The sequence below is a fragment of the Giraffa tippelskirchi genome, chromosome 2 (genome assembly GCF_054371585.1).
Source record: "Giraffa tippelskirchi isolate mGirTip1 chromosome 2, T2T-mGirTip1v1.2.pri, whole genome shotgun sequence".
NCBI classification, from domain to species: domain Eukaryota; kingdom Metazoa; phylum Chordata; class Mammalia; order Artiodactyla; family Giraffidae; genus Giraffa; species Giraffa tippelskirchi.
Window position 1 is genome coordinate 66,239,518 of NC_137276.1, and position 14,735 is coordinate 66,254,252.

Below are 14,735 nucleotides of genomic sequence, written 5' to 3' on the forward strand. Positions count from 1 at the left end.
TCTGTACCTTTAAGTACTTAGTCACCCCCTGTTCTCTTCTCCTACGAGGCCCCGACAATCACTTATCTATTTATGTCTCTGTGAATTTGCCTATTCTGGATATCTCATATACATGGAATTGTAAAATATATGGCCTTCTGTGTCTGGTTTCTTTTTACTTAGGTTTTCTAGGTTTATCCATGTTGTAGCATGTATCAGTACTTATTTTTTTAATGGCTGAGTTATATTCTGTGGTGTGGATATATATCACGTTTTATTTATCCATTCATCTTTTGATGGACATTTGGGTTCTTTTTGGCTATTAGGAATGATGCTGCTGCTATGAACATACCTGTATAAGTTTTTGGGTGGACATGTATTTTTAATCCTCTCGAGTGAGCAAGCTCCAGGAGTTGGTGATGGACAGGGAAGCCTGGCGTGCTGCAGTCCATGGGGTCGCAGAGTCAAACACAACTGAGCGACTGAACTGACTGACTGGGTGTATATACCCAGGAGTGGAGTTTCTGAGTGAAACGGTAACTCTTAATGTTTAGCCCCTTGGTGGTGGTTTAGTTGCTAAGTCGAGTCCAGCTCTTGCAACCCCATGGACTGTAGCCCACCAGGCTTCTCTGTCCATGGAAATCTCCTGGCAAGAATTCTGGGGTAGGCTGCCATTTCCTTCTTCTGGATCTTCCCAACCCAGGGATTGAACTGGGGTCTCCTGCATTGTGGGCGGATTGTTTACCAACTGAGCTACCAGGGAAGTCCCATGTTTAGCCCCTTGAGGGACTGCCAGATTTTTTCCAAAGCAGCTGCACCATCTTACAATCTTGAAAGGGTTCCAATTTTTCTACTTCCTTGCCAGCACTAGTTATTTATCTTTTTAAAGTATAGCCATTCTAATGGGGTGTATCATCATATTTTTGAGCTATAAGAATACTTACATGTTTTAGATACTAGACCTTTATCAGATATATATGATTTGTCTGTATTTTCTTCCATTTTGTGGATTTGTCCTTTTGTTTTCTTAATGGTGTCCTTTGAAGTACTCATGCTTTTCATTTTGACGTAGTCTATTTTTTCTTTTATTTCTTGTGCTTTTGGTATCATATTTAAGAAACCATGGCCTAATCCAAGGTCACGAAGTTGTTTCCTTCTAAGAATTTTATAAATTTAGCTCTTATATTATTCCTTTCTGCTGTTATTTTTACCTTTCAGAGTACCATCTCATATATGTTTAAATATGTGCATATTTGATTATATATATAAGCTCATTTAAAAAAGACTCAACACCAACCCTGTAATAGTGCAATGGGAAAAAAAAGATGGAGACTGACTTTTTCTTTCAGATATTTCTGTATTATTTAAATTCTATACATTGAGAGTGCATTCCTTCATTTAGTCCTGATCCTGTTGATCACAGTGTCCATTTTCACACGTGCTATTTACACAAGAGTTCAGTTCAGTCACTCAGTCATGTCTGACTCTTTGTGACCCCATGGACTGCAGCACGCCAGGCCTCCCTGTCCATCACCAACTCCCGGAGTTTACTCAAACTCATGCCCATTGAGTCGGTGATACCATCGAACCATCTCATCCTCTGTCATCCCCTTCTCCTCCTGCCCCCAATCCTTCCCAGCATTAGGGTCTTTTCAAATGAGTCACTTCTTCGCATCAGATGGCCAAAATATTGGAGTTTCAGCTTCAGCATCAGTCCTTCCAATGAATACTCAGCACTGATTTCCTTTAGGATGAACTGGTTGGATCTCCTTGCAGTCTAAGGGACTCTCAAGAGTCTTCTCCAACACCACAGTTCAAAAGCATAAATTCTTCAGTGCTCAGCTTTCTTTATAGTCCAACTCACACATCCATACATGACTACTGGAAAAACCATAGCCTTGACTAGATGGACCTTTGTTGGCAAAGTAATGTCTCTGCTTTTTAATATGCTGTCTAGGTTGGTCATAACTTTCCTTCCAAGGAGTAAGCGTCTTTTAATTTCATGGCTGCAGTCACCATCTGCAGTGATTTTGGAGCCCCCAAAAATAAAGTCAGCTACTGTTTCCACTGTTTCTGCATCTATCTGCCATTAAGTGATGGGACCGGATGCCATGATCTTCGTTTTCTGAATGTTGAGCTTTAAGCGAACTTTTTCACTCTCCTCTTTCACTTTCGTCAAGAGGCTCTTTAGTTCTTCTTCACTTTCTGCCCTAAGAGTGGTGTCATCTGCATATCTAAAGTTATTGATATTTCTCCCGGCAATCCTGATTCCAGCTTGTGCTTCATCCAGCCCAGAATTTCTCATGATGTACTCTGCATATAAGTTAATAAGCAGGGTGACAATATACAGCCTTGAGGTACTCCTTTTCCTATTTGGAACCCGTCTGTTGTTCCATGTCCAGTCCTAACTGTTGCTTCCTGACCTGTATACATAGTTCTCAGGAGGCAGGTCAGGTGTTCTGGTATTCCCATCTCTTGAATTTTACAGTTTATTGTGATCCTTACAGCCAAAGGCTTTGGCATAGTTGATAAAGCAGAAATAGATGTTTTTCTGGAACTCTCTTGCTTTTTCGATGATCCAGCGGGTGTTGGCAATTGAACTCTGGTTCCTCTGCCTTTTCTGAAACCAGCTTGAACATCTGGAAGTTACAGTTCATGTATTGTTGAAGCCTGGCTTGGAGAATTTTGAGCATTACTTTACTAGCGTGTGAGATGAGTGCAATTGTGCGGTAGTTTGAGCATTCTTTGGCATTGCCTTTTTTGGGATTGGAATGAAAACTGACCTTTTCCAGTCCTGTGGCCACTGCTGAGTTTTCCAGATTTGCTGGCATATTGAGTGCAGCACTTTCACAGCATCATCTTTTAGGATTTGAAATAGCTCAGCTGGAATTCCATCACCTCCACTAGCTTTGTTTGTAGTGATGCTTTCTAAGGCCCACTTGACTTTGCATTCCAGGATGTCTGGCTCTAGGTAAGTGATCACACCATCGTGATTACCTGGGTCGTGAAGATCTTTTCTGTACAGTTCTTCTGTGTATTCTTGCCACCTCTTCTTAATATCTTCTGCTTCTGTTAGGTCCATACCATTTCTGTCCTTTATCGAGCCCATCTTTGCATGAAATGTTCCCTTGGTATCTCTAATTTTCCTGAAGCGATCTCTAATCTCTCCCATTCTGTTGTTTTCCTCTATTTCTTTGCATTGATCGCTGAGGAAGGTTTCTTATCTCTCCTTGCTATTCTTTGAAACTCGGCATTCAGATGGGAATATCTTTCCTTTTCTCCTTTGCTTTTCACTTCTCTTCTTTTCCCAGCTATTTGTAAGGCCTCCTCAGACAGCCATGTTGCTTTTTTGCATTTCTTTTCCATGGGGATGGTCTTGATCCCTGTCTCCTGTACAATGTCACGAACCTCTGTCCATAGTTCATCAGGCACTCTGTCTATCAGATCTAGTCCCTTATCTATATCTCACTGCCACTGTATAATCATTAGGGATTTGATTTAGGTCATACCTGAATGATCTAGTGGTTTTCCCTACTGTCTTCAATTTAAGTCTGAATTTGGCAATAAGGAATTCATGATCTGAGCCACAGCCAGCTCCCGGTCTTGTTTTTGCTGACTGTATAGAGCTTCTCCATTTTTGGCTGCAAAGAATATAATCAGTCTGATTTTGGTGTTGACCATGTGGTGATGTCCATGTGTAGAGTCTTCTCTTGTGTTGCTGGAAGAGGGTGTTTGCTATGACCAGTGCGTTCTCTTGGCAAAACTATTCGCCTTTGCCCTGCTTCATTCTGTACTCCAAGGCCAAGTTTGCCTGTTACCCCAGGTGTTTCTTGACTTCCTATTTTTACATTCCAGTCCCCTATAATGAAAAGGACATCTTTTTTGGGGTGTTACTCCTAGAAGGTCTCGTAGGTCTTCATAGAACAATTCAACCTCAGCTTCTTCAGCGTTACTGGTCGGGGCATAGACTTGGATTACTGTGATATTGAATGGTTTGCCTTGGAAACAGACAGAGATCATTCTGTCATTTTTGAGATTGCATCCAGGTACTACATTTTGGACTCTCTTGTTGGCTATGATGGCTACTCCATTTCTTCTAAGGGATTCTTGCCCACAGTAGTAGATATAATGGTCATCTGAGTTAAATTCACCCATTCCTGTCCATTTTAGTTTGCTGATTCCTAAAATGTTGACGTTCACTTGCCATCTCCCGTTTGACCACTTCCAATTTGCCTTGATTCATGGACCTAACATTCCAGGTTCCTATGCAATATTGCTCTTTACAGCTTTGGACCTTGTTTCCATCACCAGTCACATCCACAATTGGGTGTTGTTTTTGCTTTGGCTCCGTCTCTTCATTCTTTCTGGAGTTATTTCTCCACTGATCTCCAGTAGCATATTGGGCACCTACCGACCTGGGGAGTTCATCTTTCAGTGTCCTATGTTTTTGCCTTTTCATACTATTCATGGGGTTCTCAAGGCAAGAATACCGAAGTGGTTTGCCATTCACTTCTCCAGTGGACCACATTTTGTCAGAACTCTCCACCATGACCCGTCTGTCTTGGGTGGCCCCACACGGCATGGCTCATAGTTAGACAAGGTGTCTTGCTGGGGCTTCGCCTTTGCCCTTGGACGTGGGGTATCTCCTCATAGCCACTTCAGTGCCTACCATCTTACTGGGGTTTCTCTGACCATGGACATGGGATATTTCCACACAGAGATATGTACCCAAGAGTACACATGCTAAAATAGTGTGCTTTGGCCACAGTTACTGAAGCCACACCATCATTACATCAGCAGCATTTTCTGGGTGTCATTTCCCTGCAGTCGATGTTGTTAGAACCCTGAATGTTTCTCTGGGTGGTGCAATCAGTATACAGCTTTCCTTAAAAGTCAGTGTAAGGCAGTTTCCGTCATCTGTTATAACTGGAAGAGAATTAAGTAAAGAGAGCACTTGGCAAGCCACAACTTTGGGAGGAATACACACGGAACCATGGGGGAGGATGGCCTACCCACTAAAACGACCAGGTTGGCCATGTTGATCCTCTTTGACATTGTGGGGCCCGTGACAGCCAGCCACCCGCCTGCTGCAGTTGTGGGAGTCAGGAAAGTGAGCATTTCTTGCTCATCATGGTTGTGGGCTGATTAGAGGCTGAACCCAAGGAACAGCACAGAATTGATATATAAAGTACAACAGGAGGAAGAAAAATTGAGGTTTTTCCTACTTTTTTTTTTTTCCTGGGTCTGGTGTCCAGGGTTCCCTAGTCTGGGTCCAGCATACCTTTCAATATCTGGTTCAAAAAAAGTCAAACAGTTCATCAATTCTTACATCTTTTCCTTACTATGATAGAATACAGAAATATGTTAGATCTTTTCTCTCTAGTTTTTGGCAAAGAACTAAATCCCTTGGAATTTCCTCAGTGATGAGTGTCTCTTATTCACAGTGAGCCCCTTTCATTACACCTGAGTTTGTGCTAATAAGGTGACTTAAGGTGGGGCCCCTAGCTAGCCTCAGATAGGCTCAGTCAACAGAAAAACTGAATGATTAGAGGGTGGGAACTTTTAGCCCCAACCACTGACCCCTGGGACTGGGAGGGGAGGCTCCACGAAAAGTCTGGAATCCTGAGATGTGGAGCACTTCTGAGACGGCGAGCACACTGCAGTGCTGGGAGGGTGGCATGCCTCCCTCTGCCCCCCATACTGGGGCCTGTGCATCTCTTCAGTTGGACTGTTCCTGAGTCGTATCCTTTATCCTAAACCAGTAAACATAAGCACAGTGTTTTCTTGAATTTTATGAGTCTTTCTGGCAAATTATCAAACCCAAGGAGAGAGTTACAGGAAACTGATTTATAGCAGGTGGTCATGGCTTGGAATTTGCCATCAACGTCTGAAGTGGGATCACTCTTGTGGAACTGAGCCCTCTAACTGTGGGACCTGACTCCATTAGTCAGTGTCATTATTGAACTGAATTGTCAGACTTGCATTTGGTGCCTAAAGAATAGAATCGGATGGGAAATTTGTTGGAAGACAACATACACTTGCATTTTGGATTTCTGGATTTTCAAACTGTTTCTGTATCAGATGATACCTTTTAGGTGAATTATAAGTTCCTTGAAATTTATCAGTGTTTAAACATTTCCCAGTTCACTTGTAAACTTTCCCTACTTTAAGTGGTACTCTGATAATAAAATGCATGATTTTCTTTAACTATATACATTATAAATTGGGCTTAAGCCAAGTTTATATTATAAATAAGCTGTTGTTGAATGTATTCCTCCTTCCAATTACAATTTTCCTGATGGATTTTTTTTTGTACTTGTATCTTCTATTTGTTTGCATGGAAAAGCAGTTTGGTCATTTAAACTTGAGTTTGATGGCATTGAGGCTTGACATTGATGACTATACAGAAACTTAAAAACTTTTTTTTTTTTACAGAGGACACTTTTTTTTGGCCAGAACTATAGTTTGTGATATTGAATGCCTATACTGTAGAGTAAGGAAAGCTTATTCACATGTAATAAGTAACCTATCAGTGAACATATGTAATGCATTTTTTTCTTGTCTTTTAGTATATCATTGGGGCATGATCCTCAAGCATAACCTCAACCTGTTTTTTAGTATCTTTCATCCTTCTCTTTGGAGAAGGGAATGGCAACCCACTCCAGTATTCTTGCCTGGAGAATCCCATGGACAGAGGAGCCTGGAGGGCTATAGTCCATGGAGTCGCAACGAGTTGGACACGACTGAGCAACTGAAACACACATCCTTCTCTTAGGGCTTCCCAGGTGACTGAGTGGTAAAGAATCTGCCTGCATTGCAGGAGACACAGGTTTGAGCCCTGGGAAGTTACATACGCTTGCCAAACTATTCTCTCATGCAGCCCCCATTCATTTCTCCCTCCTCTTATTTAATAGGAATTATCGTGGTACTGATTGTTCTCTTAGTACTTAATGTCAGCTATTCTAAGACACTAGATGATTTCCTTTTAATGTGTATATATGTTCTCTTCTCAAAAAGATGTTAGTTCTAACATTATTTGAACTTTTTTGACAGTCCATCCTATAGCTCTTCAAAGTACTTGGTATTTTTATTGAATGTATAAATAATTACATATACATCTTTCAATCTGATAAGAGAATCTTATTCTCTTCTTAGATATTAATGATGTCAAGCGACTGAAACCTGGCTATCTGGAAGCTACTGTGGACTGGTTTCGGAGGTACAAGGTTCCAGATGGAAAACCTGAGAACGAGTTTGCTTTCAATGCAGAATTTAAAGATAAGGTAAGGTGTCGCTCAGAACTGTGGCTTTAGGCCTATCTGTATTGAGACATAATTTAACCATATTGTTACCGTCTAAAGACTATATGACCATAAAATAGATGTTAAAGACACAAGACAGGCTTTATGTTGCTGTTCATTTAAATGGTTTTCTTCCATTTTTGATACAAGGAAATGATTCAAAAGAGAAGAAGCTATCATGCTTTGGTAAAATGTTGATAATAAGAAAAGAACAGGGATGTTCCCTGGTGGTCCAGTGGTTAAGACTCTGCGTTCACTGCAAGTGCCATGGGTTCTAGCCCTGGTTGGGGAACTAATCCCACATACTGTGCACCGTGCCCAAAATTAGGAACGGAAAGAACTTGTTTCTGTTATTCTAATGAATATCTCTTTAAATTATAGAACTTTGCAATTGACATTATTGAAAGCACTCATGACTATTGGAGAGCATTAGTGACTAAGAAAACTGATGGAAAAGGAATCAGCTGGTAAGCATTAACTCTTTTCTCCATGTTTAACACACAAAGCAGACTAGCTTACTCCAGATACATTAATAACCTTAACATATTGTAGTGTTACATTCACTTAGGGATAACTGGTTTTATCAGAACTTAAGTCAATAGGAAGTGTAGACTGAAAGAAAAACCATACAACATAAAGGTTGTGAGTTACAATTTATTTGAGGACTATAGCCCAGGAGACAGCCTCTCAGATAGCCCTAAAGAACTACTGCAGAGATGTAAGGGAGGAGCCAAGAGAGATAGAAACATTTTTTTTTTTCTTTTGGCTGGGAAAACATGTAGTCAAGCATAAAAAGATGACTGCTGATCATAAAGAAGAGGCATCTCAAGCTAATGATTTCAGTGCTTTTCTATGTATGAGAAGAGCCAAGAATCTGGGGTCACTTGAAATTTTTTCTTAGAAATTCGTGTTAACCATCTGGGGGCCAGTAGACCCAAATCTTTCATGTTCCTCTCCACCCCGAATTCCCCTCAGGGCACATTGTCAGGAGGTGACTGTAGTGGTTAATGGCTTGATCCATGTAGAGCTGGAACATAGCAGGCAACATTGTCTTCTTTGCAGAAAGTAAAAGCAAAATGCCACAAAGATACTCTGAATAAGTACAAACTAAAATTATACAGGGGAGAGTGAGATCAGAGCTTTGTGAGGGTAACTGGGGCAAACTGCCTAGCATCAGGGTGCTCAGAAAGGGTTCAGTGCAAGGGTTGGTATTCTCTGATGTAAATATGCAGGATTCATCACAATGAAACCAGGATCTACCATGCACACTGAATTTACTACTACTACTACTACTAACTAATACTGATTGAGCAGTTAATATTTGCCAAGCATGCAACAGAGATACCTTGGTTAACCAAGGTCATACCACAGTAAGTGTTTTGGAGTGAGGACTCGCATCCAAGTCTGTGTGGCCCCAGCTTATTTTTAGTATAATATACTCCCTCTTTTAAAGATTATAAGAGAATGGCCACCATTACCACTTAACTAGTGTTGTTCTGAAAATACTAGCTGATGAAGTAAATAGAAATAAGATGCAGGAATACTGGAAAAGGGGGGAGCAAATTGTTGCAGATGATATGACTGTGTACCCAGAAAACCCTAGAAAAAAGAATTCCGTAAGGTGGATGATTACAAAATGAGTATATATGCACATTGCTAGCTTTGTATATGAACATAACAGAAACTATAATGGAGGAAAAGATCCCATGTAGAATAGTATTTAAGAAAAAAAAGTATAAATAAGAAATCTGAAGGACCCAGAAGAAGAAAACTTTGAAACTCTATAGAGAAATATAAAAGATGTTAAATAGAAAGGTATCATATATTCATGAATAACATTCAGTTTCATCTAGAAAAAAAACTGCATGTCAGAATAGTGAGGGAAATCCTGAAAAAAACAAGGGTGGTGGTGGTGAGGTTTGCACCAACTGCCTATTTAAGAAGAAAATAAGGCTAGATCTCTATCTTGCCCTTTACATTCCTTTCTTTCTCCAGATATGTACACTGGCAACCACTCTCATGCTGTGTCTGTTTTTCATTTCTGAAAGGTGCTGTAACCAGGCAGGTGCTCCACAAGTGCCCTGTACAAATAGCCCAGCACCAACCAGTGTTCTTAACCTCAGCTACTTTATACCCACATGTTAATTGGCACTGGCTGCCAGCATGAGTTTGCAACTCTTGTTTTATATCAGTGTTTAATTCCAGACAGATAAATTGTAATGTGAGAAAATTCTAGAAAAAGACTAGGTGAATTTAATTCATTAGCTTGTAGTAGGGAAGACCTTTCTAAACAGAAGACAGACTCAAAATCCAGAAAAGAAAGATTTACTTATGATTTTTTTATGTATCAGGAGGCAGTTCGTCCCAGTTTTTTCTTAACGCCTGACAAAGGACTAAATTTCTTAATTTAAAAATAACTTACTCAAATTGATAAGAAGAAAGAATAGAGGGAGAGAATAATATAAAGTAAGTTTACATATAAGAAGATGTGCAGCCTCACTTTATAATTTAAAATGCAGCTCAGAAAGATAGTGTTATCCTTCAATAGATCTGCCAAATTTTTAAAAATTAAATGATAACCTGGAGTGGCAACATTTACATGTAATTGTGAGAGTTTGAATGGGTACAGCCCTTGTGAGGGCAGTTTGACAGTATTCAGTCCCGAGGTTTTTTTGTGTCTTTTTTTTTTAATTGGAGGATAATTGCTTTACAATGTTGTGGTGGTTTCTGCTGTATAACATGTAAATCAGCCATTAATCTCAAAATTTTAAATTCTTGTATTTCTTTGTAGCACTACTACTAGGAATGTACCCTATAGATATAGTCCTGAAAGATGCATGTACAAGGATGTTCATTGCAGTGTCATTTATAATAGCAAAAAAATTAGAAACAACCAAATTGTAATGATTAAGCAGTTCATATAATAGAACAGTATATGGCACATTATTCTCTATATGTTGATATGGAATGATGTCCAAAATATATTAAATGAGAAAAACAAAGTCCATAGCAGTATACGTATCATAGTGTGATCCCCCTTATGCAAAGTAAGATATACATACACACCCCAGCATCTGTTTATATTATAAATTTCTTTTCTGGAGGGAGTAAAGAACTAGAGGAAATTCTCAGGAATCTCCTGTAAGTTGGGATAATGTCTTGTAAAATAAGAACATCTGTCTCTCCACAAACATAAGAAAAACTGAGCACACACACACCTTTGTATGAAAATGTACAATCATAAGACTTTGCTTTTAATAACTTCTGTATTTTGTGGTATCCTATTATTTCTATGGAAATGGCCTTAGCTCATGTTGAGTAACAGGTAGCTGAGTATTTTTTCTTTTTCATAGAATATTTTTGACCATAACCACATAATAGTATACAATAATTCAATATGAAGGAAATTTTGAATCATAGTTAACCAAAAAAAAGTTTTTAAAAAATCACTTTAATCTGTTTTTCCATAGATACTCTTAGTAACATGTAGAGTTTTCTCTTTTTACAGTCCTTTTAAAGTATATTTTCAAAAATAATCATATTGTATGTATAATATATGGGCTTCCCAGGTGGCACAGTGGTAAAGAATCCATCCACCTGCTATTGCAGGAGACACAGGAGACATAGGTTCAATCCCTGGGTTGGGAAGATCCCCTGGAGTAGGAAATGGCAGCCCACTCCAGTATTCTTGCTGGGATAATCCCATGGATAGAGGAGCTTGGTGGGCTATAGTCCGTGGGGTCCTAAAGAGTAAGACACAACTGAGCGACTAAGCATACGCACATATATAATATATACATTTTGTTTTGTGGTTTAGAAAAGTTAACGCTACAAGCATTTGTTATGTCATTAAGTATGTAATATTTTTATAATATAAATATTCCATCTGTATATTGTTCTGTCTGATGGGTAAATCATTTTTAATCATCTCTGTTGGACATTTTGGTTACTTCCAGCTTTTCGATCTTATCAATAGTGAAGTCATGTATGTTGAACATCTTTGTACGTAATTATTTAAATCTCTGAGTTTGGAGAGGTGGAATTTGTCTATCAAAGTGTATGTGCTTTTTAAAAGGTTTTGGACACAATTTTTTTTTGGTGGTTTTAAAATTTTTTTTCTTTTTTTATTTTGTTGTGGACATATTTTACCAGATTATTTTTCAGGAATATTGAACCAGGTGTTGCTCCTGCCAGGTGTCAACACCGATAGAAACCAGATTTTTGTTTTTTCATTTTATCTAATTAGGAAAGATAGGCTTCTCATTTTAATTTGCATTTCTTAGCTCTTTCAAAGAATTACAGAGCACTCAGTCTGATTTTAAAATCTGAACTTGTTAAAGTATTTGAGTAAAATCTACCTTAAGAATAGCTGTATCTTGCCAAAATAAATAATCAGAATGTTTAACATAGGTGAGAAATCTTTCAATGACACCAAACTTAAATCTCACCTGACCTACCAGCTTCAACTTGTTATTTTTAACATGAGTGTTAATGAGAGAAGTTTTTGTTAGTGTGACACTTTCCCTTTGTGTAACAGCATGAACACCACGGTGTCTGAGAGCCCCTTCCAGTGTGATCCTGATGCTGCCAAAGCCATTGTGGATGCTGTAAGTAAAGGTTTCCTGGAAAAAAAACACACCCGGCGGCCAAAAAATATGGTGTTGAATGGGGAGGGAAAGTACGTTCAATAAATATTTGAGGGTGTCCTGTACATCTGTTACGGTGTGAGGTCTTGAAATTACAAACCATAAACTCAAGTAGACATTGGACTGAGGGAAACCTGAGCAGAATCCTAGTCAACCCTAACCTGGGCAGATAGCAAGGTAGGACAGTGTATAAGACTCAAAATGACTCTAGAACGTTCTAAATAATCCAAGTGCCTGGGTACTTATCATAAGCCATTTTTCACAAGAGTACCAATGGGAACTTATTTGGCTTGGTCATAGCAAGGATGGAGAAAGTCATCAAATTTCAGGTACCATTGCAAGAGTGGTTTATAGTCCTAGAGAGACTTTCATGTGAGGTAATAAATCATCCATCAAAGAAAGAATTGATTTTGATTAACCTAAAGACTGAAGCTTGTCTAAAATTATTCTCATTTATAATATTAAATGAGAAATACAAACTGAGGTCTGACTACTGACTTGTAAACAAGGTAGTACAAGGGAAAAAGACAATTTAATGATGAAGCCAGTACATTTAGATTTATTTTTATTTGTATATAAATTTTGACAAAGTTGAGATAAATTAGAAGGGAAACAACCATTGGTTAACAACCATTACTTTTCAATAAGAACATTCTGCCTACATTTTATATATATGTATGTATATATAAAGTCTACATATACATGTTGGTGTTTTAATTATTTCAAAAAAACATTTTTATTAATTATTCTACTGTATGTCATTAAAGGCCAAGAGGTTTTGAATTTGTTAGCATTTCTTAGCAGTAGAGCAAGCTTTGCATTGTTCCCATCTGGTGTAAATTATTTTTAGAACTTAAAATTTGAGATAGTTGTCTTCTGTTCACATTCCTTTTAATCTTTCTGTCAATATACTTTTTTTAGCTTATTCTTTTTCTGGAATTAGACTAATACATTTTAATATTGTATTTTAGTTACCACCACCATGTGAATCTGCCTGCACAATACCAACAGATGGTAAGATCTATATTCTAGTAGAATTACATTAAACATTATGCGTATGTGTGGGAAAATTACATGTATATCTATAGATACATCTTACATACCACATATATACAGAGAAAGAGGAGAAGAAGCATTCTCAGTGTTTTGAGGCATATGTGGGAAAGAGATGGCTGTGCGTACCACCTTTAGTGCCACCCCCTGTGACAGCAGTTTCCAAATCATGACCCACTATTCTCTGAGTTCCTGGTAGATGCCTCGTAGAGGCTGGAGCAGGCTGGGCTCTGCATCCCTGTCTGGCCACAGGCTGACTCACCCAGAAAACAGTTCTTTCCATCTTTAGATATTAGAATTCTCTGTAAGGTCCTTCTGGTGAGAATTGCCTATCCATAGGATCAGCCATCAAGAGTAAAGGATATTTAGCTGTTTAGTCGTGTCCGACTCTGCGACCCCATGGACTGTAGCCCACCAGGCTCCTTTGTCCATGGGATTTCCCAAGCAAGAATACTGGAGTGAGTTGCCATTTCCTTCTCCACAAGAGTAAGGAAGCCTAAAACAAAACACTGATAAATTACCTGTGTTTTGGTAATTTAGTGAAGCTATGCATGTATGTAGATTTGTTTTAATGTAATCCATAGCAGGATATATTAAAGCAAGTATATTATTCACTGTTACATGTTGGGTGTAATTTTGATTCTTAACAGGGATTCTAATTTGTTTTTCTTTTTCCTGACTACAGTGGATAAGTGGTTCCATCACCAGAAAAACTAAGGAAATTTCTCTGGAATACAAGCTGATATTGCTGCATCCTACTTATTGGAAAGTGTTAGATGTGAAAATAGTAGCTTTTCCAAGCTTTAAATTGACAGAACTAATCAGTCAGATTCTGCTGTCACCAGTCCAATATATTCATATGTTATCCATCTAAGAGCATTTGTCATGTCAACTAAGGTAACTTTTAGTTCCTGCTTAAATATCAAGGCGGTTGTAGTTTGGAAGTCATCTGTGACTCAGTATGCAAGATAAGTACATATTGGATGTATATGTTTGCCATGGGTTAGGAAATAAAAATTATTTTGTTTCAACTTGGTTTATGATATTTTTATTTTAATCTGAAGCCTAACACTACCAAGCAGGCTTGGGTGCTCTTTGGTATTTGCTTTCTATGACTGATTTTATAATTCAGTTTTATTAGACTAAAAACTGACTTTATTTTTTTAGGCACCTGAAAATGAAATCCCTTATATTTACAGTAGTTCTTGATACTCTGCTCTTAGCTAATTCCTGTCGTCCCATTGTGAGCCATCAGTCAGAATATTCTGTGATTAAATTTGTGGACTTCGGAGCTCTGCAGACCTGAGTTTTAAATCCTACATCATCTACTTACTTAGCTCTGTAATCTCAGGTCAGGTACCAAACACCCAACTCCAGCTCCCTCATTTGTAAAAGAGATGCAATTTTGTGTAAAGGCATTATGAAGCATTCAAATTGTTTTAATTGAAAATTTTTTTGAGATCATTATAAATTCACATGCAGTTGTTAAGAAATAATAGACTTTCTCTATACCTTCCCCCCCCAAAGGTAAGAGTTTGTAAAACTACAGTATAATAATACAACCAGGATATGGCCCTGATAGTCTACCCAGCTTCCTCTGACTTCCCAGTTTTACTTACACTCATCTGTATAGTGTGTTTTTCTGTATAATAACCTGTGTAGGCTCCTGTATCCTACAAGATACTTAACACTTCTAATATCACAAAGACCCCTGGTTTTATCTTTTTATAACCATGCCCACCTCTCATTACATGTA

The 14,735-nt window shown here is 38.4% G+C and overlaps 1 protein-coding gene across 2 annotated transcripts in view; it reads left to right on the top strand.

Annotated features, from left to right (window-relative positions):
• The window catches only part of PPA1 (inorganic pyrophosphatase 1), a 35,347-nt gene extending 21,337 nt beyond the window's left edge, over nt 1-14,010 (top strand). For both annotated transcript variants that reach the window (XM_081573891.1, XM_081573890.1), the window contains exons 7-11: nt 7,135-7,262; nt 7,662-7,747; nt 11,818-11,887; nt 12,898-12,940; nt 13,665-14,010. In XM_081573891.1, the coding sequence (XP_081430017.1) occupies nt 7,135-7,262; nt 7,662-7,747; nt 11,818-11,887; nt 12,898-12,940; nt 13,665-13,696 (359 nt within the window). In that variant the 3' untranslated portion in view covers nt 13,697-14,010. The remainder of the gene's footprint in view (nt 1-7,134; nt 7,263-7,661; nt 7,748-11,817; nt 11,888-12,897; nt 12,941-13,664) is intronic.
• Nucleotides 14,011-14,735: the final 725 nt, after the last annotated feature.